This window comes from Aethalodelphis obliquidens, unplaced genomic scaffold, assembly GCF_003676395.1.
Source record: "Aethalodelphis obliquidens isolate GAN/ISIS:26980383/991018 unplaced genomic scaffold, ASM367639v1 scaffold27, whole genome shotgun sequence".
In the NCBI taxonomy this organism is placed as follows: domain Eukaryota; kingdom Metazoa; phylum Chordata; class Mammalia; order Artiodactyla; family Delphinidae; genus Aethalodelphis; species Aethalodelphis obliquidens.
The window spans coordinates 24,610,809-24,629,384 of record NW_020837971.1 but is presented as its reverse complement, the minus strand read 5'-3'; the positions used below and the strand labels follow the sequence as shown (position 1 = coordinate 24,629,384).

Sequence of the window (18,576 nt, the reverse complement as noted above, 5' to 3'; positions counted from 1 at the left end):
GGACTGAGGTGACCCCAGGGCGAGGGAATTCCTCCTTCAGACAGCTGCTGGGGCTAAGCTGCCATGTCAGCTCCGGGCCTCCTGATGCCGGCTGACCCTGCAGAGTTTGGTCTCGCCAAGCTCCACGATTGAGAGAGCCAGTTCCTTAAAAAAATCTCCCAGAATATGCACATCCTGTTGGTTCTCTTTCTCTGGGGAACCCCCATTAATCCCTTCTGCTATTTCTTAATGATTTGGGGGCATTTTATGGCATTATATGAAGGCATCTGACGAGTTCTCCCTGTTGACAAGGCTCCTGATAAGGGAACAGTAACTTCTGTTCACAGAGGGTCTTGCTTGGTCTGAACAATTTTGCAGTAATCACACCCATCAGAGTATAAACACAACAGGAAGTCTTTTTTTTTCCTTTTTTATATTCTGCTTTATAATTTTTCTTATTACAAAGATGGTTAATCAAAAGTCATTGCTAGGCAGAGACGCAGCCCTGGCCCTTTCACGGAGGGAACAGTGAGGCACCAGACACTAGCACAGCTGTCCTCAGCCCCTCCTTTTCACTTGGTTTGCTTTTTCTTTTCAAAAATGATAACAGGCTTGGAAATCTGGTTTTCAATTTTGGAGATGGAGGAGAAAAAAATAGTTCACGCTGATGCCAATGAAAAATGAAAACTGATAATCTGAGAGCAAAGGCTAAGACTTAATGTCAGGAGGGAGAGGGTCTTCTCCTGAGAGCATTGTGGGTGGAGGGCGGACGCTAGTCCTGAGCAGCTCCCAAGCCATCACAGAGGGCAGGCTGCTTACAGAGTCAGGGAATGACGTGCACATTTTAGAAACCTTTCCATTCAAAGTGTTTGAAATGGAACAGAGGTTTGGAATCCATGAAACTGCAGGTGAATCCTCAGCGTTTTGGGAAAATGGGCCTTCAAGGGGCTCGTCATCAGGGGAGCTCTGAGTCCGGGGGCCGCACATCTCAGCTCTAGTCACGTCTGACCCTCGTGCTTTGACACAGGTTCTCTCCAGTGCCCCGACGGTGGCTTTGTCTCGAAGGCGTGATGGGGACGTTCTTTGTCTGCTGCTCAAGTTCCCTGAGGATGGAAAGTCTGGGTCTGCAGCGAGGGAGCTGTGCCGCCTGCCCGGGGCCCGAGTGTTTTCCCTGATTGTGCTGATGGGTCGGAACCTGGACCTGCGGAATTTCGTATACAAAGTAAGGGGAAGATGGCTGCGGGCCGGGATCGGCCAGTGGGGCCCGTGGGGATGAGTTGGGGGCAGCAGGGCAGGCGCAGACCCCGCAGCCTCGGGGTGGGGCTCGGAATCAAGGGGTGTCCGGGAGACTTTCCAGGGTCCTTGGAGTCAATGTGCTCAATGGGGAAGGACCAGCGATCAAAGTCCCCACCTGAGCCCAGCACCAGGTTCCCTCCTCTTTGACCAGCACTTGACTGGAGTTTACCTGGGAGGCTGGCTTCCGCTGTGGCCCCCGCCCCAACTCCCCGGTGGCCCCTCTGAGTCAGAGCTGCTCCCCCGCCTTGGCCGTGGCCGCCTCTGCCCCCTGTCATGTCCTGGGGCCCGCGAGCTCTGTCCCAAGAGGGGACGTGCTCACCTTTGCCGGGGCCTGTCCGGGAGAGGGGTGCAGATGGGGGGGGACATGGGGCAGCCCCTCCCTGGGTGAACCAACTGTTCCCTGCCCTCCACATGCCCACACGCACGTGGGTGTGCGGGAAGGGGCTGAAGTGGCCGCGGGGACAGCTGCCCCGAGGGCAGGCCCAGTTACCCTCTGCAGACAGGAGCTGCACCCTGGGCTGCACGCCGGCTCTGCCTCTTCTCGAAGTCCCTCATCTTCCAGCCTCCACTGTTGGAATCATTACCTGTGTCTCCAGACCCTTCACCTTCGAGCTTAGGGGCTGTCTTGCTCCAGGTTTCTCCCCAGGGATGGATTTGCCAACACCTGGGCTCATCAGCGAGGGCTTCAGTGCCCCACATCCGGGAGGACAGTTTGGGGACTCAGGAAAAGGGTAGATCTGCCCTTCCAGCCCAGTGTCCTTCATGGTCTCCCTCTCCTCAATAACTTCAGGAATCCAGTGGGTGATATACACGCTGAGAACAGAGATTAATTTTCAGAATGAGAATTAATTCTGAAAATTCAGAATTTTCATTTCCAACCCATAAGCAGGAGGATGAACGTTTCCTAAACGTCCCCATGCTCTGCAAGGCCACGTGCCTCGTGGTGGGATCCGTGCCTGCAGCTCACACACAGGCCAGTGAGTCCTGCATCCACTCCCATGGCCACTCTTCCGCTTCACCGCGGGCACCCCTGGCGGCCAGGTCTGTTAGGTCCACAGAAGCCACCGGCTTGACACTGGTGCTTCTCAGGCCCCGATAATGACTTTGACAAAGGGCCGAAAAGATGAGACACTGGGTTGGAGTTGGTCTCCCACACACAATGGAATCGACACCTCCGTTAATAACACCGTCTCCTCCTATCCGCGTGGCTCCAGGGAAGCTGATGGGTACGCGGTGTTGCTCAGAGGTGTCAGCCGTGAAGACACACTCGGGGGGCCACACCAGCGCTGGGGTCCAGCAGGCTGGGCTCACTCCCAGCTTCCCTCGGCTGGTAGTGAATCTGTGATGCCTTTCACAAAGCACAATTCCAGGTTAACGTCCAGTGCGTTCCTCTGGCCGTCAGTGCTGGGACTCCATGCAGGTCATTCCCATCGGTCGGTGCCCCGAGGGCCACTGCTGATGTGCAGCTGCAGTTAGAAAGGCGAGTGGGAAAGCGATAGGAGCCTGCACCCCTGGCTTCTGCCAAGGAGGCTGTTGCCTTAACTGACGACACGGGCACATCATTGTGTGCAGAGAGAGTGAGAGATGGAGTAGGGGTCTCGGTCCTGCAGGTCAAGGGCAGAGCCAGCAGCTGAGGGGCAGGTGCAGAACCCTAAGGGCCCAAGTTTGAAAACCTGGACATTCAGAATGCAGATGAAAGCAGGGGGGAGGGTGGCTGTGAGTCCTCCCCACTCTGTGGGAAGGGGCAGTGTGTGCTAATTTACCCATTCATCCAACACGTATTTCCTAAGCAACTATAATGGTATTTTTTGGAAATGTTTATTGATTTTTTGTTATATTATTACTATTTTTTAATAGGTCTTTATTGGAGTATAATTGCTTTACAAAGTTGTTAATTTCTGCTGTATAACAAAGTGAATCAGCTATACATATGCATATATCCCCATGTCTCCTCCCTCTTTCATCTCCCTCCCACCCATCCTCCCTATCCCACCCCTCTAGGTGGTCACAAAGCACCGAGCTGATCTCCCTGTGCTATGTGGCTGCTTCCCACTAGCTATCTATTTTCCATTTGGTAGTGTATATATGTCCATGCCACTCTCTCACTTCGTCCCAGCTTTCCCTTCCCCTACCCCGGGGCGTCAAGTCCATTCTCTACATCTGCGTCTTTATTCCTGCCCTGCAACTAGGTTCATCAGAACCATATATATATTTTTTAGACTCCATATATATGTGTTAGCATACGGTATTTGTTTTTCTCTTTCTGACTTACTTCACTCTGTATGACAGACTCTAGGTCCATGCACCTCACTACAAATAACTCAATTTTGTTTCTTTTTATGGCTGAGTAATATTCCACTGTATATATGTGCCACATCTTCTTTATCCATTCATCTGTCGATGGACATTTGGGTTGGTTCCATGTCCTGGCTATTGTAAATAGAGCTGCAATGAACATTGTGGTGCATGTGTCTTTTTGAATTATGGTTTTCTCTGGGTATATGCCCAGGAGTGGGATTGCTGGGTCATATGGTAGTTCTGTTTTTAGTTTTTTGAGGAACCTCCATACTGTTCTCCGTAGTTGTTATATCAATTTACACTCCCACCAATGGTGTAAGTGGGCTCCCTTTGGAAATGTTTATTAATTGATTGACATTTTCTCATAACAGAATCTTTTCTTTAATTTTTAAATCTTTTAAATTGAATTATAGTTGATTTATAATATTGTGTTAGTTTCAGGTGTAGAGCAAAGTTATTCACTTACACATCCATACATATCTATTTTTTCAGATTCTTTCACCTTACAGGTTATAACAAAATATTGAGTAGAGCTCCCTGTGCTAAGCAAGCAGTATTGCCAGAGGCCGTTCTCACAGCTGTGGCCACATCAATGACCATGACAGGCAAAAATCCCTGCCTGTCCCCGAACAGAGAGGATGCAGTGAATAAGTAAAACACAGAGTGTGTCAGTGGTGACAGCACAGGTGGGTCCCAGCATCCGGAGCCACTGATACTTCTAAAGCACCAGGGTGCATTCCTGGCCCTAATCTTCCAGCTGGTGATGGTGCGGGAAGCCTTTGAAGCTCTCTGAGCTCAGTTCCTTCATCCACAAAATCAGCAGCGGCACACAGCCCACAGGGGTTCAGAGGACGGGAGGATGTGTGCGCTGTGACACAGGGAAACCGTAGGTAGATGGAAACTGTTTCACACATAAGAATCATTTTATTGTGACCCTCTTCAGTAGCCACTCCGGGCACCTCAAAGACAGAAAAAATTGTTTGAAAGTGATTTGACTTTTAACAGCCAGTCATATCTGCTCCTGGCATGTTCTGACGATACCAATATGGTTGAGCGTGCTCCCAGAACGGAGCCAGTAGAGAGGGCTTTATACGGCACAGCAGAGGTGTCTCCCAGGCTCAAGAGAATAAAATCAAATAATGCTCTTCATTCTCTGCCCTGCTCCAGCGATGCTTGTGAGGCACCACGTCCAGCACTGGTTAGGTCGTGTTGTGTTTCCCTTGGAGACTCTGCTCCCTGCGGAAGCCAGTGGCCTGCTCAGCTCCCTGCTGGACGTCGGGTCCAGCCTCGGCCACCTGCTCCCCGGAGCCGGCTGCGTCCTCGAACACCTTCCCAAATTCCTCCGATAACTTGAGAGCGCTGCTTTCCTGGACACGCCCAACTTCCCACAGGTGGGCGCTTGGCCTTGGCCCCGGGGAAGGTGCGGATTTGCTGTGTCTGTGTGTTTGCTCCTCTGCCTTCCTTTCTCTTCCACTGTCTAAAGTGCGCATGTGGTGACAAAGCACAGGGACGAGGATACCTCGTGGTTCTGGAGTGGTTCTGGAGGCAGCAGCCTGACGAGGAGCAAGGCCTGGGGTCCCCTGCAGAGGAAGCGGGACGCACAAGCACCCACGTGGAGGTGGCAGTTCAGGCGTTCTCTGTGATGTCAGAAGTCACTGGATGGACTACCCTCACAGAGGAGATTCCAGGGGCCTGTTTAACTGAACTCAGAGAGTACCTCGCTTTCAGAAAGCTTAATACGTTTATTTGCACACAAGTAATTGGCTTGCAGATTACAGATCGTTTGCTGCGAATACAAACTCGAAGTTGAATGAGGTCAGTAGCCAGATGTTCGTTGTGCCTGGACTCTCTCTGCCTGGAATGGAGTTGGTGGGGAAGGGGGTTGTGTGTGGGGCCTGTGAAGGGCGAGGCACAGGGTGAGGGGCGGATGGTGCATCCTCGGACCTGCCTCGGACGCGGGACATGGGGTGTTCATTCAGCTGAGGGGTGAGTTGAGAGCCCTCGGGTATCTGGGAAATTTAGCTGTAGATATTCATACTATTAATTAGTCTGAGTTAGTGGTACTTTATGGATTAATGATTTATCACTGGACAGACAGCAGAGATTTGCCGGTATGTGTGTGTGAGTGTGAGACATTTGTCTCTTCAACCGTATAGACCAGAAAAATCACTGCTGTGATTTGCATAGCATTTCAAGGACAGAAGGACTGTCGCTGAGATTTCGTACTTTTGACTTGGTGACAATCTTATATAATCAGTTGGAGGAGGGACCGAAGTTTCAGGAGCCTGGGAGGGAGTCCCTCTAAGTCACTGTTTGCCTGTGGTTTATTTTTCTTATGTTCTCAGGCATCAGCCTTTGGTCCTTTCCAGTCTGTGATGAAGGTGGTTTGCAAGGACCAAGCCTCTTTCTTTAGGAACTCTGACATCTTTCTTCACTTGCCTAGAGTTAATGAATTTTTAGGAGACGACAAGGAAAAATTCAACATTCCTGAAGATTCAAGTAAGAAAACTGTAATCCATATTTGTTTAGATTAATTTGCATTTTGATAATTAGCCCTGCTTTGTACAAGATATTCTGTCTGTGTAGAAAGTGGGTACATATGAGCAAAGAATTTCCTACCTGCACCCTCTAACCTGTATCCTTCGTTTTCTGTAAGGTCAGCAAATGCTGGCGTCGCAGTTGGATTTGAAAGACCCCTGCACCCTTGGGCACGGGCTAATTCTCTCACCTGTGACACCGAGGAACTGGGTCTTAAATTCCAGTGCACCTGAAGCCCCAGCCTTTTTGGGACCCCTGGGTAGCCAGTAACAGTGAGAGGTCCGGGCCCGGAGACCAGGGGCAGCATTTTGGTTCTTGCAGAATGGCTGTCTCACAACCAGGAGAGCCATACGTGGTCCCCTACAGATTTGCCTTCTATATAATGCTTCCTAGCAAATAACAGCAGACTTAAAGGTGATGCCCTGGCCCCACTGTAAGTTGGTGCATTTTGATTAGGAAGAGAGACGAAACGCACAGCTAAGGGTTTGGGTTTAGACTGCTCAGCCCCACCAACAAGTTGTGTGTCTTCGGTCCTGTGACATCACGTCCCTGAATCATGTTCATCTCATGTATGACATGGAAACGTAGTACCTGCCTTGTAAGGTTGTTGTGAGGAGTGATGGGGGTGATATCTACCGACTGTTGAGGACGGTGGTACGGTTGTGTCCTAGTGTATTAATCACTCTTCTGTGCTGTACGGCAAGTCAGTGGTTTAGGACACACACTTATCATCTCATGGTCTCTGTAGGTCACAGTCTGAGCACTGATTAGCTGGGTCCTCTCTTGGGATTGCATGAGGCTGAAGTGAAGGTGATGGCCAGGGCTGGGGTCTCATTGGAGGTAGTTGTTGGTAGAATTCAGTTCCTTGCAGCTGCAGAACCCCAGGAGGCTGTGTCTTCAAGGACAGCAGAGTATCTCTTTGATTCTGAGGCTTCTGGTCTCTTAAAGGGTTTAGCTGATGGCTCAACCAGGATAACCTCCACTTTGATCAACTCCAAGTCGGAATCCCTGCGCCGTGGCCGTGTAGCCTAACCAGGGGTGTGGCGTCCATCATATCTACAGGTTCTATCTGCAGAACAAGGCTACGAGGCTGTCTTAGACTTCTGCCTGCTATACCCAAGACACCTCTTTATATACCTGTGCCTGGGATGGACAGACGTGTTGGTGGGACCAGGGAGAAGGAGAGAGGGGAATTATGTAGAGATGGGACTGTAGGGTGTCCTCAGAGCTGCCCTAGAGACAGTGTGTTGGTGTGTTCATCAGCTGATGGATAATTTGGAGAGCTGTCGAACAAAATATAATGTGGCAGTATAGATACACATTAAGGCTATTCATATGGAATAATTTTGTTGTCTTCTTTCCTAATCCTTAGTTCCTCTTTTCTTCTTGCATATGGGTTTTTTGAGGATTATTAATTTGTTCATCAAATCCAATCATCCAGGTATCCATCCATCCTGCATCCATCCATCCATCCACCTATTCATCCCTCTATCTCTCCATCCATTGCTCCATCCATCCATCCATCATCTGTCAATTAATCCACCCATCCACCCATCCATCCATCCTGCATCCATCCATCCACCCACCTATTCATCCCTCTATCTTTCCATCCATTGCTCCATCCATCCATCCATCATCTGTCAATTAATCCACCCATCCACCCATCCATCCATCCACCCACCTATCCATCCTTCTATCTTTCCATCCATTGCTCCATCCATCCATCTGGTTGTTCAGCTAACACTGAGGGCCAGTTTTTCTTTGTCTTTTCATACATTTATTTCAAATGACGGTCACACGAACCATAGACAATATTAGTACCCTCATTGTTCAGGTGACACGAGAGAAGCTCAGAGAAGGTTAAGTGACTTGACCAAGTTCACAAGTGGCAGATATTGGGATTCCTGGTTTCAGATTTCTTGTTCTGTTCATATGTATGATTATGTCTTTTCCAAAGTAAAAATTGCTACCATTTATATTAAGCTTATAATTTAAAGGGTAAGTTGTTAAAATATCAGTAAGAACAACCTCTATAATTAATGCTATAAGAAGTCATTATGTAGTCATGCTCTTAATTTATATTTTACGGAATTATTTCTATCAATTTTATTGTATTTGTTGAATAAAAAGAATTTGTTTTTCTTTTCAAATGGGGAATTTAGGAAAATGAAACTGATAGTGAAAATTACCGCAACAGTAATTTTCCTACCTTGCGTGTTATGGATTGTGATATCAAAGCTAAGATAATATTTTCATTTTAAATATTCTGTTCAGGAGTAAAAGAACTGGTTATACTGAAGTATTTGTCGCTAACTGGCTTAAAACCTTTCTTACTTGATTAGTGATCGTAGTGGTGGTGAAGGCTCCACCTTCATTAGTACCTGTTGGTTTGGTTGAATAAACCTTCCAATGAAACCAACCAGCACCACAGCAGTATGAGTGCCAACATGAGGAATTGATGTTTGGTTGAAAACAAGGTGATTTAATGTAACAAAAGCAGTCAGTGCAATAGTTCTGTATAGGTGCAGCAAAGGAAATTCTGTAGCAATTTATAAAGCTAATTTCTTAAGAAAAACCTAATTCTAGTCTCAATACAGTGACTGTTGAAAAGAAGATTTTCTAGATTAAAACCAGATGCATTCCTTTTGCATTACTGTTTTAATTTTTAGGTGTCTTTGTCATTATTTAGTACTCTTACCGATGACTTGGCTTAAAAATGTGAAGGTCATACTTTCCTCTCTTTCAAATTATTGAAGGGGACATGGTATCTCAGAGTTTTGAGACAAGAGCTGCTAAAGACAAGGACAAGAAAAATTATTTCTGAACTTACTGCCCCAAATCAGAATTGAGTCATGAAAAAAATATATAAGCCACTCATCGGAAAGTGAGGCGTCATGGCTCTGTATGTGAATGTCCTTGTTATCCTGGACATCCCCAATCATGAGCAACACTTTTTTTTTTTTTAATTGTGACAGCACCCTTTTGCTTGAAGCTTTATCAGGGAATACTACAGTCTCCAAATGGTGCTTTGGTGTGGTCCTTCCTAAAACCTGTATTACATGGAAGAATACTGTACACACCAAACACTCCAGAGATTAATAAGGTCATTAGAAAGGTGAGTTTGAATGAATGAGGGTGTTACAGACCATACAAGCAGTACAGTGGGAAGCAGCCTGTTAAAATATTTAACGTGATTGTTGTATAGCTTGGGTGACACACAGTTTTCTTGTGCTGATTACAATTTATTTTCCCCTGGGTATTTTTTTCCTGTTCGTGTCGTTGTTGAACTCGGACATGCCGCCTCGTTCTCTCAGAGGACATTTTGGGGGCAGGAGGTGTTATTTGGAGTAAGTAATGCAGGGAGGACACTTAGACAAAGGAGGCCGGTTCAGGTGGTCCCAGGAAGATGTGGAGAACAGATGCGCATCTGTTTTGCTTGGTGCATCTGGTGGTGAAGGAGGAGTCTGACCCAGTGTTCGTGGTCTGGGTCTGGTAGTGACATTTCCCAAGGCGGCGGCGAGGCTTTGCCGGCCTCATCTGTGGCGGGTGAGCCCAGGTGAAGAAGCCAAAGAGCTTCCCTGGAGGCGTCTGGACATGGCACAGCTCTGCATGTTTTCCCTTCCTTATGTTTCTTACCTTCTCAAACCCGTCAGCTTCAGGATTTATCATCGTTCATATTTGCACTTTCTTTTGACATGGTGGTGCTGTGTCTTCCCAGGGTCTTCTCTCCTTGTCTGACGGTGGCTCATGAGCCTGCAGGCACCTTTGAGGGACTTCAGGAGGCCATGGGGTCTGTCAAAACCAGAGGAGGAGACATCAAGCCCTATTAATGCTAAACTTCCGAGCTTCAAATAGTAGTAACAACTTAAAAGCTAAAAAGTTGGCGATGGGGTGTGGTCATCCGAGCAGTTGGGTTATTTTTGTCTAAGTAGATTTTACAGGTTCACATTTCCTGCCCTTGTGGTTGCCACGTGGCCTCTTGCTTCCTGCCTGGGACTTAGCTCAGGGGCTGTATTTGCCTCAGTTTATTCTGAATGTGCTTAATAACTTCTGCTTTATCTTGGGACTGTCCATTTGGACTGGGCTGTCACAGTGAAATGACATTAATCTAGACGTATGTCAGGAGCTCATCCTTCCAGGGCTGGGCTTCCGAGGGGCCTGGAGCCAAAGCCAGTGTCGTTCCGATGATCTCCCTGCGTTAAGCTTGCAAGGGCTGTGGGAGGTTCAGAAATTTCGCAGAAAATGGCTCTGTAGCACGGCTTTATTTTAGATTCAAATTAAAAAATGGGCCATGACTTTATTATTATTATATTATGTATTATTACACAAAGACATTATTGATGATATATAAAATGTACTGTAGGATTATATACCGTGCTATATTCTGTGATACAACAGTTAGTATGACAGTCTTGCTTTTGAGGAGCTCACCCTGCGGTGGGGAAAGAGAAGACAAACATCTGAAGAAATAATTCAGAACTAACGTGATCGCTCAGTGTGGCACAGGGCACAGGAGGTGAGCTTCCAGTCCCCCTGGAAAGGAGGGTTTAGAAAAGCCTTCCAAGGGAGGGCATGTGCAGGCCTCCATGGGGGCGGGAGGAGGGGGCTTGGCCACGACAGGGATGTGGCAGTGAGTGTGCCCCGTGCGTTCTGAGAATGACGGAAGTTTTGGAAGAACAAGCAGACATTTCCCTGGCTCTTGCTTGGTCCCCCGTACACGTCATAGGCAGTGCTGTGCGCTGGTGCCTTTTGCACGCATTCGCTGTGGCTGACGACTTTGCGTGAGGGTGTCCTGGTTTGTACGTATAAAGCTAAACTTCGTGGCGCTGGAGCCAGGCTGAATGATTCTATTTAACTTTGGGGAAACCGGTTCTGCTCATTGGACTCCCGGTCCAACGTTCCACGTGGCTGGGAGAGCCTAGAAGCTCTGCCAGCTTACGGTGTGTGAAGCACATCACCTGTCAGGGTGGAAGGGCCTGTGTTGCATGTCGTCTACTACTTGGTCTTACTCTCTCCATTACTTCCCATTAGGTGGAACCACGTGAAGTTGCCATTTTTTCGTGGGAAAAAACATGTATAAAGTTGGTCATCTCCTCTGGCTGGACCTGTAACTCTGAGGGTAAAGCACCAAGCGGCACGATGTCGTGAAGAGAAACACGTGTGCACCGGGGGTAGGCCGGGGGTGCCCCCGCACCTGTGACCTGTCCCTTGTCACCGTCCCTCTCAATAAGCCTTTTCCTCCCAGTAACACGGAGGCCGGAGGGAGAGCCCCGGTTTCTGGGAGCCACGAGCGTAGTCCGAACCTTCTCCTCCGCCAGCGCTGTTTCTGGAAAGGTGTTGCCCGCAGGGCGGTGGGGAGTGGAGGTCACGTCTGGAAGCAGGAGCAGCCGGGAGAGCCGGGGGGTGGGGGTGGGTGGTAGCTTTGCCTGCAGAGCGCCTGCCGCAGCGTCCGCCGACGCTCCTGTCCCCGCCCACAGCCGGGGCTCGCTGCCGGCATCTGGGGTGGAGCCCAGGGAGGCCGGCGGCTGCCCCACGGGCGCGGGGCGGGCCCTCAGCGGGGAAGGTCGGCGTGCTGAGGCTGAGGGACGCCGGAACGAAAGGGCTTGTCGGGCTGGATGGGGCCCCGGGGAGCAGACGGACAGAGCAGGGGCGCGGGCCGGGGGGTGCTGGGCTGGCGCGCGCCGGCTGCGCCCTCCCGGGGGCAGTGCTGCGCCGGGGCTGGGGGCCGGCGGGCGGCCTAGGGCAGAGGGGCCTCGGCCTCACTCTGGTGTGTGTCTGGAGGAGGGGCGGCCGCTGGTCCCGAGCCCACGGGTGGCCCAAGCGCAGGGCTCAGGCGGGAGGGGGAGACGGGGGGCGTGAGATAGGCCTCCCCTGAGGACCTGCTGTGGCTGGGCAAGGCCGGGCAGGCGGCTGCATGGGAGGCCAGGCCTCCCAGGGGCCGCTCCCGCGGGTGAGGCCGGCGGCCCCCTCAGCGGCCAGACAGGGGCCCTGTCTGTCTGGCACATGCATGAAATGAAAAATACGCAGCTTACAAAAAAGACTGGTCTAGATATAGACTGGCCTCCAGGACTTACTGTTAACTGTATTTCAGGGTGGTGGGGAGGAGCGTGGAGTGTCCCAGTGACGAAAAGCGGGTCACACACGTGGGCACCTGTGCTCCTAAGTGTACAGACAGCTTCAGGACGACGTCCAGGGAGCTGCTGGCAGCGCTTCCTCTGCGTTTGGAGCATGGTTCCTGGGGCGCTGAGTGGAAAGGGGGTCGAGCTTTTCACGAAGCCCTTTGAACACTCGGAATCGGCTAGAAGCAGCAAGATATGCACGTCTGACAGCGTCCTGGGAAGTCTTTCCATCTTGCTATCTTGTGTGGCGGTGGATTGGCGTGTCAGCGGGGAGGAGGCAGAGCGCCGCGTGTGTGCTTTGTCGCCCTGAAGATGCGGCCAGGCTGCTCCACCGAGATGCCCAGTCCAGCCGGCCCTCTGTTCTGGGGAAAGTCAGGCCCAGGTCCCTTTGTTTCTGGGGCCTCAGGGCGACCTTCCTCTCTTCTCCCAATCCTGCCGAGATGCGGAGGGAGGACCTCTTTAGAGAGAAATGGGCTGTGGGGAAGGGGCTCTTCCCTCCCGGGTTCTGCCCTTCCTGATTCTGGCCAGGTCAGAAAAAAATCCTTTCTTTTATTTAAATCTTCAGATTCCTCTATCTCATTCCCCTAGCAATAAGCAAATGGTCTGAATGCTGAGGAGGGTGATATAAATAAGAAAATGATGAATACAACAGAAAAAATAAACCCATAGCTAAGATCTTATGCTCTGACCCAGTCACCTTCTACTTTCTTTTTTTTTTTTAAACAAAAATGAGCTGTAAGGAAAAGAGGCTTAGGGCATTTTCTAAAATCAGCAGTTATTAGGTGGTATGTAGGTGAAAACAGAGCCCAAGTAGTTTCTCCCAGTGATATAAAAGTGAAGACAAGACTTGAGGTTGTGGCATCTCTGAGATTTGTGCCCCAGTTCTGGGTGGGGCTCTGAGCTCTGTGTGCGTTGTCTCCCTATAATCTTCTGAAGGTTTTTCTCAAGTTCTTGATTCTGTAAATTTTTGTATTTCACCAGTTTGGGGAAGTTTTCAGCTGTTACTTATTCTAATAGCCTTTCAGCCCTACTCTGTTTCTCCTGTCTTTCTGGGACTCAAAAGTTATGAACGTGGACTCCTAGTATTGTCCTGCAGGTCCCTGAAGCTCTGGTTACTTTGTCGTCTGTTTTTCCTCTTGCTCAGATTGGGTGAAGTGTACTGACCTGTCCTCAAGTTCACTGGTTCTGTCCTCTGTCATTTCTACTTGAGACCATCCAGCAAGTTTAAAACACTTTCTGTTATGGCATTTTTCAGTTCCGTATTACCCTGTGCTTAGCTGTCTTTTTAATAACTTGTATTTCTTTGTTGAACTTTTCTGCTACTTAATTTGTTTCAAGACAGTTTTTAATTGCTTGTTGAAGTATTTCTATGATGACGGCTTTAAAATACTTGCCAGATCATTCCAACATCAGATTTATCTCAATATTGACATCGGTTGATTCTTGTGAGTTCTCTGGTTCTTTGTATGGTGGGTGATGTTCAGTTGTATTGTGGGCATGTTGGCTATAAGAAAACCTTTCATTTTTGCAGACAGTCTCCTGTTCAGGTTTAACACACAGGTCTCAGCGTCCTTTGCGGGCTGTGGTTCCCAGGACAGTTTAATCATCACAGGCTTTGTGCTGTTATTTTGATCTGCTTGGTTCCTCTGGTGCCGCTGAAGCTTCCACGGGTTCCCGGTGCTGCTGCCTGAGGGGCAGAGGGGTTTCTCCAGGAAGTTTGTGCCTCTTAATCCCCTTCACCTGTTTCACTGGAGACTACCAGTTTGTTCTCTGAATCTATGAGTCTGTTTCAGTTCTGTTACGGTGGTTCATTTGTTTAATTTTTTAGATTCCATATATAAGTGATACCATATGGTATTTGTCTTTCTCTGTCTGACTTATTTCATTTAGTATGACAATCTCTAGGTCCATCCATGTTGCTGCAAATGGCAAGATTTCGTTCTTTTTTATGGCTGAGTAATATTCCACTGTATATATGTACCACATCTTCTTTATCCATTCATCTGTCGATGGACACTTAGGTTGCTTCCATGTCCTGGCTATTGTAAATAGTGCTGCAATGAACATTGGGGTGCACGTGTCTTTTCAAAGCAGTGTTTAAGTAACTTGGCTAAGACCACCAAGCGAATAACCCGGAGTGGGGAGGCCTTGTTCACCACTTCGTTTTTAAGTGCTCTCGTGCGATCTCTCAGAGGCTCAGTGCAGTGCATATATTCATGTTGTCTACTGTTCAGTTCTTACAAAATTCTGCCTTATTTCTAGTCATATTTACTTTGTATCTTTTAATGATGTATTACTGTGTGTAGAAATATTAGTCACTGTAAATTCTGAATTTATTTCAGAATAAAATGATCGTTATTCCATTTATCCTTTTTGCAATGAATTTGATTTTTTTACTGTTGACATTTCTAGCTTTTATGTTTTTGCTTGATTTTTGAGATCTTTTGTTTTTGATTCAGTATAGAAATACAGTTGGCTGTGATAGTTTTGTCTCTGCCATGTAACATAACCTTAATTAAGAAAAGCGTTTTATTTCGTTCATAGCTATAATTTTAGCACCTACACTTATGCCTGGCTGAAGGACCTTTGGTAAATATTTATTGAGTAACTTGACGGGATGGGTCTGAAAATCTTAGCCTTTGAATTACGATATTTTAACCTACTTGAGTTCTTTTCATAACTCTGACAAGCTTAGAGCTATTTTGTCATCCTCCTCTATAGTTTTGAAATTTATACCTGTCCTGGTGATTACCGTTTTTCCTCTCTTTTGCCAGAAGAATTTGTTCTGTAGGGTCTCTTTTCCTCCTTTGTTTTCTGTCTACTGTTTTTTAATGTCATGTCTGTCCTCTTCCCAGTTATCAATGCCCAGACTCACTTCTTTCTTACGTGAGAACCTTTGCTGTCACTCCATCCTCTCCTCCCGCACCATGGCTATCTTGTATTGATAGAGTCTGAAACCAGTCAGACACATTAACAATCATCAGAGTGAGCAGCTGGTGTTTATAATTTTACTGTAACTTTTCTATTATAATTTTTTTCTTTCAAGAATTATTATTGGCATTTGGATTCAATTCAGAACCTTGCTCACCATTATTTAAAATTAATTCTCTGTTTGAGTGGTTTCATGGCTCTTCATCATTTCAGTGTTCTCATATTGATTTAACTGTTTACTCAGGTGTGTTCAGGTAACTGTTTCAGGAGCATTCGTAGGTAGCATCATTTCTTTGTCCTTGGATATCTGAGGTCCTCACCTTTGCACCATAGCTCAGCTGGACATAAGCATTCCTGGCTTATGTTATTTCTCCCTGAAAACTCAGTAGATTCTGCTGCATTGTCTACTGACCTTTAATTTTGCAGAGAAACTCTCTGAAACGACATTATTGTTTTTCCTTCTTCACAGGCTTCTTGTGTTCTCCCTGAGGCTGATATATTTATTCTTTTAATTAGAATTCCAGTTGTTACAAGGTATGCTAGCACTAGTCTCTTGTTAATATTTTTTGCTGTGTAAGAAGTGTTTATAGCACCGTTATTCACAATAGCCAAGATATGGAAGCAACCTAAGTGTCCATCAACAGATGAATAGGTAAAGAAGATGTGGTGTGTATACATATACATACATACGCATATATATCTATATAGATATAGATATAGAGATGTAGTACAATGGAATATTACTCAGCCATAAAAAAGATCAAAATTTTGCCATTTTCAACAAGGTGGATAGACTTGGAGGGCATTATGCTAAGTGAAATAATTCAGACAGAGAAAGACAAATACTGTATGATATCACTTAAATGTGGAATCTAAAAAAATGAAACTAGTGAATATAACAAAAAAGCAGACTCACAGATATAGAGAGCAAACTAGTGGTTACCAGTGGGGAGGGGAAGTGGGCAGGATGGGGTAGGGGATTAAGAGGTACAAACTCTTATGTATAAAATAAGCCACAAAGATATATTGTACAACACAGGGAATACAGCCAATATTTTACAATATCTATAAATGGAGTATAGACTTTAAAAACTGTGAATCACTATATTGTATACCTGTAACTTATATATATATTATATATATATTATATATATATATATATATATATATATATATATATATATATATATATATTGTGCAGCAACTGAACTTAAAAAAAAAGGGAAATGGTCTTCAGATTTGCACACTCAGCAGCAGTGGGTTTTCTCCCTCCTGTGATAACTGACCCTGTTCTTGGCCCCTTCTATGCTCTGGGTTCTGAATCTTGGCTTAGATCTCTTGCATCTGTCCCAGACTGTCTCTGATTTGTCCTTCTTTGTCTCGTGGCCCTCCTCTGAGGGCTGGGGCGGGGTCTCCACTGCCCCGTGTGTCCCCCTTGTTTTGATTCCCAGCCTGTGTTCAGTCTCTGGGTCTCACCGCCTCACGTGGGCTGTTTCCTCCTTGTCACCACCTCCTCTGTGCTCCTGGATGTTTCTTGAAAATACAAAGTAGATACTTTCTACATTTTCTCCTGTCTTTCATTAGGTTTATTTTGACCAGAAAGGGTCTTTTCATATGCCTCTGGTGTTTCCCTGCTTGCTCATCCTTAGCAACAGAGGATCTCACTTTTGTGGGTGGACGAGTAACACAGACGTCGAGTGAGTCCACAGCTGAGGCTCATGTGAAGGCGGAAGGGTGGCGTTTGGACAGGCTGCGGCTTTTCTTCACCGGTCAGACCCCTGGCAGCTGAGTGGGGGAGGGGCAGCAGCCGAGACAGCCGTGCCCACGAGGGGATCCGTCCTGTCCTGGGCTCGTCTTGGGAACTATAGCAGCAGGAGCCTCTCTTCTCTTTCTAGCCCCTGAGCTGGTGTGACCTGTGCCATTGTGACCCCAGGGGGGTGTGGCTGGACTCCAGACCCGCCTTAATCTTATCTCTTTGCATATAGACTGTTTTCAGTATAAAAACATAGTAACGTTGCCATAGACATCTTCATGGGTATAGCTTTGTATTTCACTTAAATGATTTCCTCAGGATGGCGTCCTTTTATTTTGAGAGAAAAAGGCAGGGGTGTTTTTTTGTAGGTCAGTGACCATAAATATTTTTTATGACACCAAATTATTTTACATAAATCTTACGCTCATTTGCTCTGCCAGCAGCCATAAATAAATAACTGCGGTTTCGTTTTATCCTAAATAGAGTTGGGCATCATAAAACAAATCGTAGATGCTAGTTGAGAATGTATTGTTGAGACGGAAGTGTGAGCAGGTGTCTTGTTTAGTCAGTGTATACTGGGGACGTCTGTTGCCCGTTAGAGTGACCTATTGGGGACACCACGGTGACCACGTGGACAGCACCTGATGGAAAGAGTCTGGGGGGAGGGCCTTGGGACGGTCACCATATCCGGGTAGGTGGCCTTGGAAGATCTCTGCTCTGATGGCTGAGCCGCACACAACACTGGTCTCCTTGTTGTAGCAGCCACAGCGCTGAAGAACTTTCCTAATGCAACAGGGCTGAGCTAGAGACGTACCCAAATCTGCTTTATCTTGCAGGCAAATCGTACTTTTGATTTTGTGGACAAGCTGAAGACTTTATCTGAAACACTGCTGAGCTTGTCCAGTGTTTTTCAGAGCAGCAGAAATGGTCAGATGCTCCGTCAACTGCAGGTGAGGGAGGGGTGACCCCTTTGCCACCGAGGGCTGGGGGAGCCCATGCTCAGGTGCGTCTGCAAAACCAGAGTGGTCCTTTAGAGGACTCTGCAGAGCCACCTGGGGCGTGGCTTGCCCAGTTGACTGGTAATGTTGACGTAAAATGGGATGTGTGCGAAAACTTTTTGTAAGTGATCAGTTGTTTTGCCCATGCAAGAGGTTACTATTGTGGGAATGATCAATAATTCATTAGTATTTATTTGTGCTTTAAATTCCATGTTAAATTAAAGCTTTTTGGGGTGGTTTTTTTTGGGTGCTTTTCAACTGTGGGTCTATTAAAACAATTATCATTCCCCAATATTCTGTACTGACAATGTAATATATTCCAAAATACGTGGGCTGTAGTTTCAAATGGCCTGACTTCTTCTCAGCAGGACAGTCATTAGTTACAAAACTTTCATCAAGGTAGATCACATGAGAACCTTTTGGGGCATGTGTGTACCTCTGGCTTAACCTGCGTCTGATAGCATGAGAAAATACAACTACATTTTTATTCTTGTTTGGCTTATTTTTAATCCACTGACCAAGTAGTTCAAGGTGGTTCCGAGCAGGGACTCAGAGCCAGATGGTCTGGGTTTGATTCCCAGCCCTGTCCCCACTGCTGTGTGATCTTGAGCTGGTCACGGAACTTCTCTGTGCCTTGGGCTTCTTACCTTTGAAGTGAGGAAAT

General features: G+C 47.2%; 1 protein-coding gene across 1 annotated transcript in view; it reads left to right on the top strand.

Annotated features, from left to right (window-relative positions):
* The window catches only part of ABCA13 (ATP binding cassette subfamily A member 13), a 296,583-nt gene that overhangs the window by 70,813 nt on the left and 207,194 nt on the right, over positions 1-18,576 (top strand). Inside the window, 5 exon segments of the mRNA XM_027124171.1 lie at positions 1,007-1,201; positions 4,800-4,919; positions 5,919-6,072; positions 9,087-9,226; positions 17,751-17,864. Coding sequence (XP_026979972.1) covers positions 1,007-1,201; positions 4,800-4,919; positions 5,919-6,072; positions 9,087-9,226; positions 17,751-17,864 — 723 coding nt within the window.